This window comes from Poecilia reticulata, chromosome 21, assembly GCF_904066995.2.
Source record: "Poecilia reticulata chromosome 21, P_reticulata-male-v2, whole genome shotgun sequence".
In the NCBI taxonomy this organism is placed as follows: Eukaryota; Metazoa; Chordata; class Actinopteri; order Cyprinodontiformes; family Poeciliidae; genus Poecilia; species Poecilia reticulata.
Genome location: NC_088850.1, coordinates 1516061 through 1530592, shown reverse-complemented (window position 1 = coordinate 1530592; position 14532 = coordinate 1516061). Strand labels below are relative to the sequence as shown.

At 41.9% G+C, this 14532-nt stretch overlaps 1 protein-coding gene across 2 annotated transcripts; it reads right to left on the bottom strand.

Moving 5' to 3' along the window:
• Window positions 1-718: 718 nt before the first annotated feature.
• Window positions 719-14496, bottom strand: mboat2b (membrane bound O-acyltransferase domain containing 2b). Of its 2 annotated transcripts, XR_014085667.1 has the most exons (14): window positions 14244-14496; window positions 9464-9609; window positions 8470-8547; window positions 6497-6592; window positions 6353-6408; window positions 6222-6276; window positions 5951-6131; window positions 4998-5190; window positions 4807-4910; window positions 4655-4719; window positions 4435-4567; window positions 3964-4115; window positions 3579-3838; window positions 719-3489 (listed from the first exon to the last, which is right to left on the bottom strand). XR_014085667.1 is itself a non-coding variant. In XM_081602740.1 (13 exons), the coding sequence occupies exons 1-13, from the start codon at window positions 14331-14333 to the stop codon at window positions 3670-3672; spliced, it is 1518 nt and encodes a 505-aa protein (XP_081458866.1). In that variant the 5' UTR covers window positions 14334-14496; the 3' UTR covers window positions 719-3669. The 2 variants fall into 2 exon arrangements, 1 of the variants encoding a protein (XP_081458866.1); XM_081602740.1 differs by having other exon boundaries at window positions 719-3838.
• Window positions 14497-14532: the final 36 nt, after the last annotated feature.

Genomic DNA, 14532 nt, shown 5'->3' with positions numbered 1-14532 from the left:
TCCAGAGCAGTATTATTAGAGGGACTCTGAACCCGTAACAGCTTCTCTGCATTCTGAAACCGATTTATTTACAACATCTCCAGCTGATGGGGACTTTCCCCAACATGCTTGTAGCTGTAACAGCAGTGAAAGGTGGTTAAAATGATCCAAAACCAAAGTTATGCTCTACTTTGCCTTGGTCCATCACATTAAATCTATACAAAGTACATTGAGGTTTGTGGTTGTAATGTTGATCAACATCAAGTTGTGTCAATATATTTGCATGCCACTGCATAAAGTTTTTCTATTTTTGGTGTCAATGTTTTCTTCTTTGAATCTGTTATGAATGCAGATTATCATCTGTGCAGTAAATCTACTTATCTTTATCAGTTCAGAGCATTAGCAGGAACTGCTCAGTATCAGTTTACTCAGGGTTAAAGTGCAGAAGACGTGTTACCTCATGAAAGTACAAGTTTACAGTGGATATACAGATAATCTAGACTGTGCCATCTGAGTCATTCCCCTCTAATCTATTACTAATACTCTCACCTGTCTACCTTCTTCTATCAATGATTTATTTGTAAATTCATCTGAGTCTCTTGTTAAATTTAATTTCATCATACAAAGTGTTCATGTTTTTGGTTGTAAGACATTAAGGAGACATTTACATGACTTTATATGATTCCTCATTAATGTGCTGTGCAATAATAAAAATAACTGGAACCTTGGACACATTAACTGTAAAAAAAAAATCCAACATTTATTCACATAATTTACAAAATAAACCAAATAAAATAAACAGTCAAAACAAACATGTCAAAACTACAAAGATAGGTGGCTGGTTTTTAATCACTGTTTTACATTAACATGTTCATTAGCAGTCACATCTTTTCAACCAGGTGTCATGGCAGAAACCTAAAACTAGGAATACAATTGTAGAACAAATACAAAAACAGAAAGATACAGAGAAAGATTCTGATTTTTCTGTGTCTTAGAAGAAAAGAGGCAAAGAAAACACTGATTTTTACTGATCGGCAGAACTGCTGACTGTTTAATACTCAGAGTAGTTTGGACGGAAAATGAGATTAAATTGTTTAGATAAACTAAAACCAGAAGTTTGACGGAAGAGAACATTTACAGCAACTTTATATAAATGTCTTCCTGCTATGCTTCAGTTGTCTTGAAAGTTTGAAGTTAGAAAACCAGCTAATTTTTGTCCTTGAAAGCCAAACTAACAGCTATAACCAACTCAACTCAAGAACATTTAATGAGAGATGAGTTTATTACAGTTTATTTTTTTTAATCAAATTTTAAGGTGAGGATGTGCAGGACAAATATTGGTTGGTTTTTATTTGGAACACAGTTTTAGCTAGCTTCCTTGATGTACGGTTAGCTAACAATTAGCAAGCTTGAAGCTCAAAAGTAAACACAAAGTAGCTATTCCAGCACATTTTTTCAGCTACACTCAGTGTTAAAATAAATTAAACAACAAAAATATTGGTGATTAAATTTACACATGGATCAGTTTGGTAAATAACTCAAAATATGAGCAATTATAGCTAAATTAAACCACTAGCTAACATTAAAGCAAACAGTTCAATACTGATTTTCTTTTAATTGAACAAAACAATGAAGGCTAGGTAAACTTTCCTTAAGCTGCGTTTTTTTTATCTCCCAAAGGAAACATTGATGGAACAGAGAGAAACCCATAAAAATCATGGCTACAGCATAACTCACAGCCAACACTAAACTTAAACAAATGTAGAAACATTGCAGTAGCCTTGACGGAAAACCTAATTTATTTAAAGCTACAAACTGTTTATAGCTACTTCTAGTGTGAGATTATTGTAAATCAACTGCTATAATACTGTTTTATGTCACTTTTGTCTCATCAAACTTACTGTATGGTCAAATACTGTTTCATTTCTCATATCTTCTGTTTTGCAGGTGGAAATGTATGCAGTTAGCAAAACCCACCTAGCTGTAGCATCTTTGCACTTGGATTTAAAAGTTCTGTCAAAAATGATATATTTTCTGCAATTCAGATTTAAAACTGAACCAATACTGGAACAAAATATTTTCCGTTTTATATTTAAAGGCCATATTCTATCATACGTTGGTGCCAAAAAAACCTAAAATCTCACCACAGTGCAAAATCCTTGTTTTATACAAAAATCTGATTGTATTGTTGTCAACAAAAACTTTTCTAATGTTATTCTAATTCAGTCAGGTTGCGATGAAAACAAAACAAAATCAACATTTCTAAACTTTTCTTCAGTATTTCTTGACCAACAGACATAGAAGGGTAACCGCCATGTTGGCTTCCCTTACCAGGCGATACGTCCTCCATATTGTGAGTGGCACAGTCTCCATGATAATCATTAGAACTATGTGTGCAAACATAGTTCTAATATGTTACAACTAACATATTAGTTTGAAATAAAATTGTTGAAATTTATTTCAGCAAAATTACAAATTAAATTGTTTTGCACACAATGAAACACTCATTTAGTATTACTGTCAAAAATATCTATAAATCAGAATAAGCTTAACCCCTAAGAAACACAAAATGCACTTAGATCTACATTAATTTACCTCTTAAAACATGACAAACCACTTAATTATTTAGTTTTTGTCATAACAATCGAACTGTATCTATTTTGTTTCTCCAGAAATATATGTGCTGTTCAAAAGGGTCGCTGTAAAATCTTTCAAAATGCCACTCACAATATGTCTTTTACAGACACTTCCTGCACGATGCAGGAAGTGGGGTTGAACTTTGTGTCTCACCTGAGAGGACAGAAGACGGACAGGTGAGGACAGAATAATTAGCTGCAAGACCAAGCAGCTTTTTCTCCCCAGTGTCTGAGCTAAATGACGCAATGAGACGGAGTCTGAATGATGCGACAAGCTGTAAAAAAATAAAATATTACCATCCTGAGCTACCAGGCCAAACCCAACTGGAAAGGAAAATATGTAAAAAATAATCAAACCTGAAAGGAAAATCCTTTTCTGCTCATTTCTGAAGGTTTTTATCTTTTGCTTATCAAACCACATCTTTGTTTTTTTGGAATGAAACACCAGTAAGAACTTTAAACCAAAGTTACACATGTAAACACATCAAGACTTTTCTTTTTTCTTTTTTTTTTTTAGAACAAATAAGGTGACTGAGTGAACAAACATTGGCACTTTTTCCAAAACTAACTTCTGTAAAATATTTAAAACTTTCCTTTAATCAGTCTGACTTCTATTCACACAACCCCTGTTGTCATAAAATTGTGTATTCCAGCCTTTCACCTCTGTTTCTTTACATATCATCATATATTTCCTCCTTAATCCACAAGTTTCTGACAAGTAGGAAAAGGGAGTTGGTTTAAAATCATGGTAGTTCAGGCAGTTTGCACTGATCACACGCAGCTCTCCCATGTAAACTCACATTAGGTATTTATATTCTTAAACATGGCAGGTTTTTCTGAGTCTGTTCGCTGTCATTTCTGGCAGTCAAGATTCCTATAAGAAAAACAAAGAAACCCAGAGCCTGCTTTCACTTTTATCCCCCACTGAATCCAAATTAATCAGGTTTGGCCTTTTGTCTGTACCTAGTCCAGCAGGAGCATCACTCGGTCCATCCGGCTTCACATCCTCCCACACAAGTCCATGGAAATTTACAAGATGCTTCCGGCCCCGGCCTCAGGAGGCCTTCTCTTTGTGACTGTGGGTCTCTGCAGCCTCCAGGGGCTTCAGGCCTGCATCCTGGGAGCAGCTTTTCTGCTGCTCTTTGAGGCGCAGATGTCTGGGTTTGACCGGCAGCGCTACAGCCAGGAGGATGCACATGATGTGGAGGCTGAAGTACCACGATCTGCAGGAAGGAAGAAATAAGGAATGTGAACCTCAATTCCATCCTGGAAATAAGGTTCCATGCAAACCTGATTGTCAAAGTGCAAAACTAAATGTACAACCGGAGAAATGAAAGAGATGGCTGACCTGTAAAACTTTATGGACGGGCCCACAGACAGCAGGACAAAAGGCACCACCGTGTAGCAGATGGCGATCTGAGTGGCTGCCCACGTGATGACATCATAGAACAGTTTGTGGGCCGCAGAATGCAGGAAGTGGGGCCGAACTTTGTGTCTCACCTGAGAGGACAGAAGACGGACAGGTGAGGACAGATCATTACTCAGCCACAGGACTGATAGAGTATTAATAACAAAGTACAATAATGTATTAATATTAGCTTAATAACTTTTACTCTGGTTTTTACATTTCCAAGATTCATCTATAGCCAATCCATCCATCCATCCATCCATCCATCCATCCATCCATCCATCCATCCATCCATCCATCCATCCATCCATCCATCCACCCACCCACCCACCCATCCATCCATCCATCCATCCATCCATCCATCCATCCATCCATCCATCCATCCATCCATCCATCCATCCATCATCTCACCGCTCTGGCCGCCAGCGTGACAACAATGCCGGTCAGGAAGGTTAGGTAGTATCCTGGGTAGGCGCCGTGCCACATGGCGGACAGGATGAAGGTGGCTGCTGTTGGGTGGTAGGGACATCGCTCGTAACAAACCCTGTTTTCCAACAGATAAAGATCACAATATGGTTACACAAAATCTGTCCTTTTACTGGCTTGAACAGCCGTGGATCTCCAGACAGACCTTTTGAGCCATTGCACCGTCTGAATGTTCCAGTTGTCAAGAAAAACTTTGAAACTGGTGGCAAGCTGAAAAACACAAAGTCTAATTAGTCCAGCTGCCAACCTGTAATGTTAAAACACAATAAGGACATTTTCTCTCCTAACGATCCTGACCTCAATGTTGAGTATCCTCAGGTTGGAGATCAGGTCCCAGCGGGGGGCGCCGTTACTGTCATAGCCGTTAAAACCAAAGCCGGCAGCATTGTTGATGGCATCAGCTGTTAGGTGAGACAGTCTCAGGTGAAATATGAGCAAACAGTCCAAAAGAATAAAGAAATTTGGGAAATATGAACACAGCCACCCACCGAGTGTCCAGACAAAGTAATACTTGGGTCGTGTGGTTAGCATGGAGAGGTACAGGTAGACCACCTGGGCATAGAACGGTGTGTTGGCAATGAAGTCGTCCTCGATGTTTCGCTCCACTGGAAATACTTTACACACCGACAGGAAGACCAGCAGGCAGAAGAAGGAGGTGGCCACTTTACGAACCACCTCCATCTGAGGACAGACACATTTGTTCTGGTTTAGTTCCTGCTTGTAGACAGGAAGATACTTTTGTCCTCATTTCCTCTCCAAGCAGCTCCACCTCCAAATCAAGAGATCATGAAATCAAGAAACAACAATCACTGACTGTTCTCAAGCCAGACAATCTTTGTTGGATCTCTACGTCAACATAATACAAGCAATGTTGTCCAACTGCCAAAGAACCAGCTGAGTGCAACAGGCTCTTGAGATTCTTTCACATCTGCAGAATAAGAACTGCTGCCAGACGCTGGTTGTGACAAAGATCTGCATCATTAAGGATGTTGTCCAGTGGACTCTATTCGATTGGGGACCAAAACTGCAACATTTGCTCCATTTTCCTCTGGTGCATTTTGCTTTCACACTGCACTATGTCAAACCAACCAAACCCTTTGAGCAGCCGGTTTCTCCTCTTGCCTGTGGGGGCGTTGCACCAAGAACCACTGAAGGAAATGACACAAAAACCTCTGAAGACCCTGAGAGCAGCTGTGAGATGTTAGCAGTTGGAGGATTTGTCTTTGGGAAAAGACCTGAAGCCATTTCTTCTGCTAGCTCTACACTCCCTCTTTTGTTTTTGTTGTACTTACCCAGAATGCCCTGCACTATAGTCAGCTTGTTGCTTTTAGATTAGAGGTTTTAGGTAGAGATCAATCGTTATTTTAAGACTGTTTAAGTCATAAGATTGATTACGTCTGGTGGGTGATTGCTACAGAGCCAACCCAGTCAGGTGACCTACGTTTGGCGATGGCTCGCCTTGACCCAGTCTGGTCTTGGACTTGTCGGCCTCTTGTTCTCGGTGGCGATACGGTTTCCCCTCGATGAAGGCAATGTAGTCGTTGTAAGAGCAGGTTGGACCGGCCAGAATCCCCATGAAGTTACAGTTGTAGCTGAAATACTCGAGAAGGCTCGGCATTCGCCTAAAGAAACACACAAACACATAGGAGCTCAAACTTCCAGAGGGGAACTGCTTTAACTCAACTTTAAATATTAAAGACAATGGACAAAACCTTATGGCTAAAATCTTCTGTCCTGCGGTCAGATGTTCTTCCTTCCGAGCCATTCCTACCAAAACAAGAGAGACCTTTAACACCCGAGTCCCAGTCGTTCCTGCTGTGTAACTACAGCAGCAGCAGCTCACCATCATGGATCTCAAAGGCCAGGCTTGTGATCTTCTGAGTTATGACCATCATGGGACTGGAAAAGGAAGCAAGGCAGCAGGTCAAACATCACTGATCATAACTCCAGGCTTTTTAACCAACATGACAAACAGGAGGAGTTTTACCCTGTGAAGTCAGCAGAGTACATGCCGTAGTCAAAGACGTAGACTCGAGTGATCTGGCACAGACTCAGGTAGCTGAGAGCCACCACGAGGCAATACCTGCAACCAAAAGAGAGTCAGACCAACAACAACTCACTGATCTCAGGTCAGTTAGTCTGTCTGTTAGAGAGACTTCAGAAAGACTTCCCATCCCGCTTCTTCTGAGGTGACCACCGTTTCCGCTCTCAAACTAAATATGTAGTAACGACTTTAAAGGATGCATTTGGTTTCTTCTTCTCAAGTATCTCCAGAATATCTCCAGTCTGGATCATTGGAGTCATGGCCCAAAGAAAGAGATTCTGGATGCAAACACCTGAAAATAGTTCCTAGGTAGAGTGACAAGGCTTGACTGTAAGGACAGGGTAGAGTTAGAGTAAAGAGACTGAGTGAAGGCACCCAGATACTCTGGCATATTCTATGAGCCATGTGGACTCTGTACGAACAGATGAGATTTCACAGTAAAGCCATTCCTGCATTTCCCACAATCCAAATGGATACTAGCAAGTTTGGTGGGCTTATTGGGAACCTAGTCCTACTTCTGATTGACCAGGGCAGTCACCGCACATCTGTCAGTGCAGCACAGAGAGTGGTAGTCACTCTATGCATCCTTTAGGCTGATTGCGCCCACTTGCTGCCTTATTTTGGTATCATCCTGTCTCCTGCTGAGGGTCTGCTATGCGACACCAAGTGTCTGACACTCACTCATCGTTGAGTCCACTTGCGTATGTGTGGATGTTCGTGGAGTACTCAAGTACTCACTGTACTCCTCCAAACTGGACTCAACTGAGGTGGATGATCCGATCAGGATACCTTCTGGATGGCTTGATCTGGGGGTTCTCCACAGGAAACCCTCCACACACACAGAACACACACAACCTCTTTAGCTTGAAAACACCTTAAGATCTTTGAGGAGGAAGTGGATGGGATGGTCTTTACTTGAATGGCGCTTTATCAAGTCCAGAGGATTTCATTCACTCATTCACGCAGACATTTACACACTGATGGTGGCAAACCACTGAGTCTGGGTGTATTTGACCCCTCAGACCACCAAGGCGGGTGAAGAGTCTTGACCTGGGACACAACAACAGAGACAGATGGAGCGGGCGATCCTACCGGCATCCCAACAACTGCGGATCGGAGTCCTACCACAGTCAACACCATTGTCCCAGGAAGAATGTTGGGTTTCATTCCTGAACTGTTGACGATTGGAAGAAGGTTACTGATTCCACCCATCCAGTTACCCAAGATGTGATTTTGGTGTCAACCGCAGTAGAGACCCTTAGACTTTCTTCCTCTCAGCTGTACAGGAACTTTACTCAGCTGCCTGTTTAGGGTCAAAAGACTCCTAGGTTCTCCAAGGTGTTACAAACCCACTTTTGAGACCTAACTCTTTACTGGATATGAAGGTCTGTCCTCAGTCCTTAACTTATAGGGACTTTTCTGAAACAAGTCCCCATGAAGGAATCCCTTTAGTGTCTTCTATACCAGATAAAAGAGCTGTATAAGTTCACACCATTCACCATATCTCCGTCTGATATGGGGAAGCGATGACTCTACTCTGGGCTCCTCCCAATGTTTGAGTCCAGCTTCCTGTACTGGAGCTTTAGCCACTTGAATTCATTATCTTATGTATTTTTTAGACTTCCTGATGTAAAACTGATACTGTTCAGTACTGAGTTTTAATCTTCAGTATGTGTGAGTTTTAATTAGTTTTATGACCATAACATAATCCACTTATTAGCAGTCTGTCTGGAGAAAGCACTCCACTATTTAATGTACACAAGGAGCAGGAAGTTGTTTTCCACATGAGCTCTAAAGAATAAAACTGATGATTTGAGTTTAATGGATCAAGCAATTAATTTCACAGCTGCTGCTTCCTCTGACAGTTTTAATGTCTCTATAACGACGCCGTTATTTAGGGAGTCCATGATGCTCACTTGTGCATGTGCTCGACTCCGGTCAGGATCATGATGCCGTAGGTGAGTCCACTCTGAAGCAGGAAGTGAAGCGCATACCTGCAGAAAGGAGGAGCAGGGAGTCAAAGAGAAACTGATTAATCTTCTTTAAAGATGTGAACAATAACAATAAACAAACATTTAGCTATCATTGTGTGCCTTGAGTATAACTCCTGGAAAACCAGAAACCAAAAGTGTGTCTGGATTGTTGGAAAAAGTTGATTCTGGAGGACATTTTGATCTCCAGGGAAGAGTTTTTAGGACTAAAACTAAGTATTTAGTTGGCAAGCTAAACATTTAATTAGCTTTGAGCCAGCTAGCTTTGTCAAATATGTAGTTGACAAACAAAATATTTAGCAAGCTCAGAGCTAAATATTTACCTAATATGCAAATTCAGTTGTGGACAAGTGGAAGTGGACTATCAAAATAAAAGCTGGATCTTTAGGACTTCTACATGAACTCAATGCACCACTGAGGCTGCAGGTCTGTTGGTTTTAGCCTTTAAAACAGCTCATCTCTGGTTTAAGCTGAAATGTTGGGAAAAAGAGGAAAATAAATAATAAAGAGGTGACTTTCAAAGTTTATGTTCGACAGTCCACTTCCAATTATTGGCTAGTAAATCTGCATATTTCCTGATTAATTACATCTGAGCTAAATATTTAGCTTCAAATTTATTTAGCATAAAGCTAAACATTTAGTTAGCTAACTAAATATTTTCTTTGGCTAATTTGTCAAATAACCAAATTATTGTTGTTAATATTAATATGGCAGTTTGCAACGCTTCTTCTCCAAATGTCCCAAATAATCAGAATTTATCTGGGAAAATAAATTTCTTATGCCAACGTTCAGTCACTTTTCACCATTCTTCACCTCGAGGTGATCCAGAAATTAGTTCTTTCCACTGCAACATATTGATCAGTTTGGCAAAAACAAGCTAAAACTGGGAAGCTGGAAGGTTTTCCAGCCGTCGCCTCACCAGCCGAAGCAGAACAGGGCGAAGTAGAGCCCCAGCACAGTCGCCACCACATGTCTAATGAAAGGACTGGTTTTACTGGGATGGAGGAAGAGACGAAACCAGAAGGCTGAGATCAGAGCGCAGAGCTGGCACACCACGAAGTTGACCTGCAGACGGAGCAGAGGGAAAAGTGGCGTCAGAGTCAGGAAGGAGGAGGAGCTCACACACATCATCTCAATTTCCCGTTAACACATCAGTGTCACTAGATTACATTAAAGTCTTAGAAAACCTTTTAAATGCAGCAGAGTCAAATTTATCTCCTGTTTCTCCAAACCAACAGGGAGAAAACCGACCTGCGAGACCTTCAGCTACGCCTTCATGTTACAGCAGAGCTGTGGTTGTTTTTTCTGCTGTTCTGGTCCTTCCTGTCCGCCCTGCAGGATGTCCACCGCGGCGGTCAGACCAGGTTTGTTCAGCTGCTCAGATGGTTCCCATCAGCAGCAGCCTGATGAGGCCGGGTCAGGACAAGCATGCGAGACGCTCAGACGGCCCACATGGTGCGCAACCTTTCAGTGACAGATTTATCTCAACAATAAGAGGAGTACGAACTGATCTACCGTCAGAATCAGGAGGTAAACTTACTCATATCATCAGGTTTTACAGGCCAGAAACCAGAAATACAAATACAAACGATAAAACAAGAACCAGGTGGAATAAATGAGCCTTCTGCTGGAGTGGCCTAGTCAAAGTTTGGATTTTAATCTGTTGGAGATGCTATAAACTGGGTGTTTATACTAGGAAGCCCTCCAATGGGTCTGAATTAAATCAATTCAGCAAAGCAGAGTGGGTCAGTGTTGTGATGCTAAAGGCTAATTAGCAGAACTCATGAACACTTGATGGTGGAACCAACAAATAAATCAGACCAGAGTCAGATTTATTCAGCCTTTCATGGAAGTGCGAGGAATTTTAAAACTTTGTGTTTTGATTAATGAGACTCGAGTCGCCTGGTTCCTGTCTGGACAGATGCATCAACACGGGTCAGACTCGGTTTTACAGAGATTATTCTGAGGTGTCAGGAAGATTACATGGTGGGTCCATCGCCATGGCGCCCGTCATTATGAGATAGGACGGGCTGGACACCATGCAGGAGAGAGAGAGTGTGTCAGTGTGTGTGTGTATCTGGGGACTGTAGCTCGGCGTTATCTGCTGAGTGACCTTCACTCAGGAACATTTCTCTGCAGAGTCGATCCAGTTCTGACAGCGCAGATAAGTATTCACACCCCTCTAATCCATCCATCCATCCATCCATCCATCCAGAGACGCCAACGTTCTGAACTTGGTTCAGAGATCGAATCCTGATCTCTGAGAACCAACATCTGGTGGAAGGTGGATTTACCAAAAACCAGCCTGTTTGGGTTTAATACTGTTCTGATCTATGCAACCTTCATAAATCACCACCAAAACACACTAAATGCTCTGCTGCCACCAAATCTCACGTCCAGCTGCAGGTTTGTGCTCCTGCTGCTGATGAGGAGCATCTTCATCCCATGCAGTCTTGCATTTCCAGAGAGTGATCTCACTGAGCATCTGATCCGTCTGTAATCTGAGACCAAGTGTCATAAATAATAGAAAGTGTGTAAACTGAGCGATTACTCATCCGACACTAAACTCCGACCAGCAGCGGCTGGACAGACATTCGGTCTGGAGAAACGAAGATCCTTTTTCCTTTCTTTAGGAAGTTTAAACTGGGAGAAAAGATCCGGAAGCAGAAATCTGATCACACAGTATTTCTGTTTGATGGTCTGAAGCAACATGCCAGGGCGGAACGATATCAGCAGTAGGCCTGTCATAACGAGCAATAAATCAATTAATGACACGATAAATTAAAACAACTCAATAATTTCCATTTGCAAAGATAAAAGCTTTCAGTCTGGAGCTTTTGGCTCAGATAAAGGACAGTTATGTTTACAGAGACTTCATTTCATCTGTTTGGTTTATTTATTTGGGATATTTAAAATGTTTTCCAGTTCCAGTGTTAAACGTTTATTAGGATTTAAGGTTTATTGATCTTTGAGAATCAGTTCCTGCATTATTATGCCATTACCATCAGGTTACTGGAAAATGGTCTAAAACAAAAATAAGTTTTATCACAACACTTTGTGGTATTACAGTGAAAAAAATGACGGTAGGAACTAATAAATACTTCATTTTTATGTGACTGAGAGCAACGACAGCCCCACAAACACCTGGAAACATTATATGTATTACTAAGCTGCACATTGTAACTATATTTTCATATTTTTCATATGTATTGATGTTTTTATTTAACAAACAGTGAATAAAATAGGAAAACTAAGAATCCCAACAATAAGGACAGTTTTAAACATCATTAACTGGAATTGATCATAACATTAATATATCAAAATTTAAAATAAATCTCCATTTCTAGTCATAAGGCAGAGCATCAAACCTGTGGTGGTCGGTAAGAGCTGAGACTGAAACCAAAACACGACGTTGCAAATCAAACTTCAGTTCATCTGATCGACTTGTAAACATTTTCATTTTCCGTTTTTCAGCCATTTTCTTCCCTGAATTATATTTCTAGCAGGAGAGACGGACAGATCTTGGTCCAGGTCTCGGTATCACCACCCAGAGACCTTCTGACCTCCAGCAGCAGCACCAACCACCTGATCCACCTGCATCCAGACAGCTGGCTCTCAGCCAATCAGAGCGCAGCGTCGTCTACCTGTTACACGCCGAGTATCACCTGTTGGTCTGGAGGCTTCAGGAAGTTTTTATCTTCTGTCAGCCGCAGGAATTAAAGTGTTGATGGTCGATGCTGCACTTCACAGCTTTGACAGAATATTAACCTTTGACCTTTAGCTTAGCACATTCAGACTCAACATTACCACATAGTTCATCTGCTAATCCATAAATGACTTTTTCTTGACATTTTATCACCATAACAACAGAAATATTTTGATTTTCTATTGTTTGAATCAAACTAATTTATAATTTGAGACAAAAATAACCAATAATGATTTAATAACTTGAAGGTTGAGTCTTTGGCATCGTTTTTCAGGACCTTCAATGCTTTGATGAGTTTATTTCATTTGGGAGAGTTTTTAAATATGAATACTTGGTAATGATCAGCCAGTGGTGTCTGAATTTCTTCACTCGGTGTCAGGATGTGTTTGTGTTTTTGATTTATTGCAGCCAATTCATGCCGCCACGCAGGTCCTATTAGAGTGACTTTGTGATGAAGACGCATTTGGAACCGTCCCTAATTCATCAACTTTTATAAAACAAAACCCTAGTTTCCATCTGAATAAACATAATCCCAGAGCATGATACTACCACTACCATGGTTTTACTGATGTTACTGCGTTGTTTTTGTCCCTGAAGGACCCAAACCTTCAGATTTATTTCCCAGACATGTTCTCCAACGACATCAGGGAGATTTTCGGCAGGTTTGTTTCCCGTCAGAGGAGAATCCATGGAGACGACAGCAGATTATTGACACCCAACACAGCAGCTGTTCAGCGTTGCCATAAGGCTCCCAGCAGCCTCTCTGTTCAGTTTCTACACACAGTGGACCACGCCTCTTCAGGGGTTTTTCTCCATATTGTTTGTAAATCAGTTCTAAAAAAAAAAAATCAAAGGAAAATGCTACATGGAGAGCTGAGATGCCTAGCTTAGATGCTAACTGCTAGTGACTGGTGTTTACAAAGCTGCCAATCCAGAAGCCCTATTCATTTCCCTGGGTGCTGATTGGTCTGACCAGCAGAAATAAGGAAGACTGTGGATGCTAGCTTCTGTGGTAGCACTAATGCTGCTAACACTGAGCGCATTGATGCACATTAAGGTATATTTACTGTTTGAAATAAGCAGTTAGAGGCATTTTAGAGGAGGTTTCAACTATGTGTGGATTCTAGCTCTTTGGAACGGTTGTACTAAAAAATTCCAGGCTGTCTTAAACCTTCTCCTGACTGGTACCTTGGATCTCATCCTTTGCAAACTCTCTACAAACGATGGCTTTACTAAATTATCCTACCAGGACATCTGAACTTTATTTATTGTTAATTATAATTCATATTAGTGTGTCTCAAACAAAATGGTGTGCAGCAGTTTGTTGATCCGTTAATATTTTCTCCCTGTGCTTGTTTCAGATGAACTCTGGATATTTTACGACACGTTAAAGGTGGAAAATGTTGGAAAATTAGAGAATAACTGTAAATAGACCCCATAAGTAAATGATATATCCCTGAATTTGGGAACCAGAGGAGGATATCTGAACAGGTCAACAGGAGTTCCTGCTGGTCTGGGGCTCCACTGTTGGAGGAATGATTGAATCACCTGATAACTGATTCTGTTATTGGAACCCTTCATCCTGGTTGGGCTCTAAGCTCCTCCTCATCGTTTTATTTGGTATAAATGATCTGGATTTGCGGATGTTTGGGTGGTTGGAGCCTCTGCTCTGCTCCATAAACCTGCTGCAGACCCAGGCTCATAGATTCCTGTTCATTTCCACCACAAAGAGGCGCATCTTCTCCTCAGACCTGATCATCGTTACAAAACACATTCTCCTCCCACAGCTGGACTCTGAGGCCTCCGTCCAGCCAGGACTCACCGACCGCCTCGCCGCCCTGTTCAGGCATCTTTTGTTCGGAAGAGGCGCCTGTTGGAGACCCGATCCCCGCCTCGGAGCTGCGGCGCGGCGGCGCGGAGTCCGCCAGGCTCCAGGCTCCGAGGCTCGGCCCCCGGGATGATGCATGGAGAAAGAGCTCAGTCCGGGTCCTACCTGATCCAGCGGCAGGTTGGTCATCTCGCTGACCGGCTGCAGGAGGCTGGAGCCGGTGCAGGCCGTGGTCCGGGTGCTTTCGTCGGCCATGGCTCCGGCTGCGCTGCTTGGGGTTCCGGCTGCAGCAGCTCCGTGATCCACCGGGAGGCTGCTCTGTTGGTCTGCCTGAGCGTCGTCCTCTTCTTCCTGCTCCTCCTCCTCCTCACCCTGTCTGTCTGCTCCCCCTCCTCCCTCTGAGACCCTCTTTCTCCTCCCTCGTCACCCAGATCTTTACTTTCTCCTCCATCTG

What these genes read in the sequence shown, in the direction of transcription:
- mboat2b (XM_081602740.1), bottom strand. Translation starts at nt 14,333, where the DNA reads ATGGCCGACGAAAGCACCCGGACCACGGCCTGCACCGGCTCCAGCCTC. An exon ending in GGCCTTTGAGATCCATGATG is followed by an intron (nt 6,277 to 6,352) that starts GTGAGCTGCTGC and finishes TTGTTTTGGTAG; the next exon opens with GAATGGCTCGGAAGGAAGAA. An exon ending in ACGGTGCAATGGCTCAAAAG is followed by an intron (nt 4,568 to 4,654) that starts GTCTGTCTGGAG and finishes GTTGGAAAACAG; the next exon opens with GGTTTGTTACGAGCGATGTC.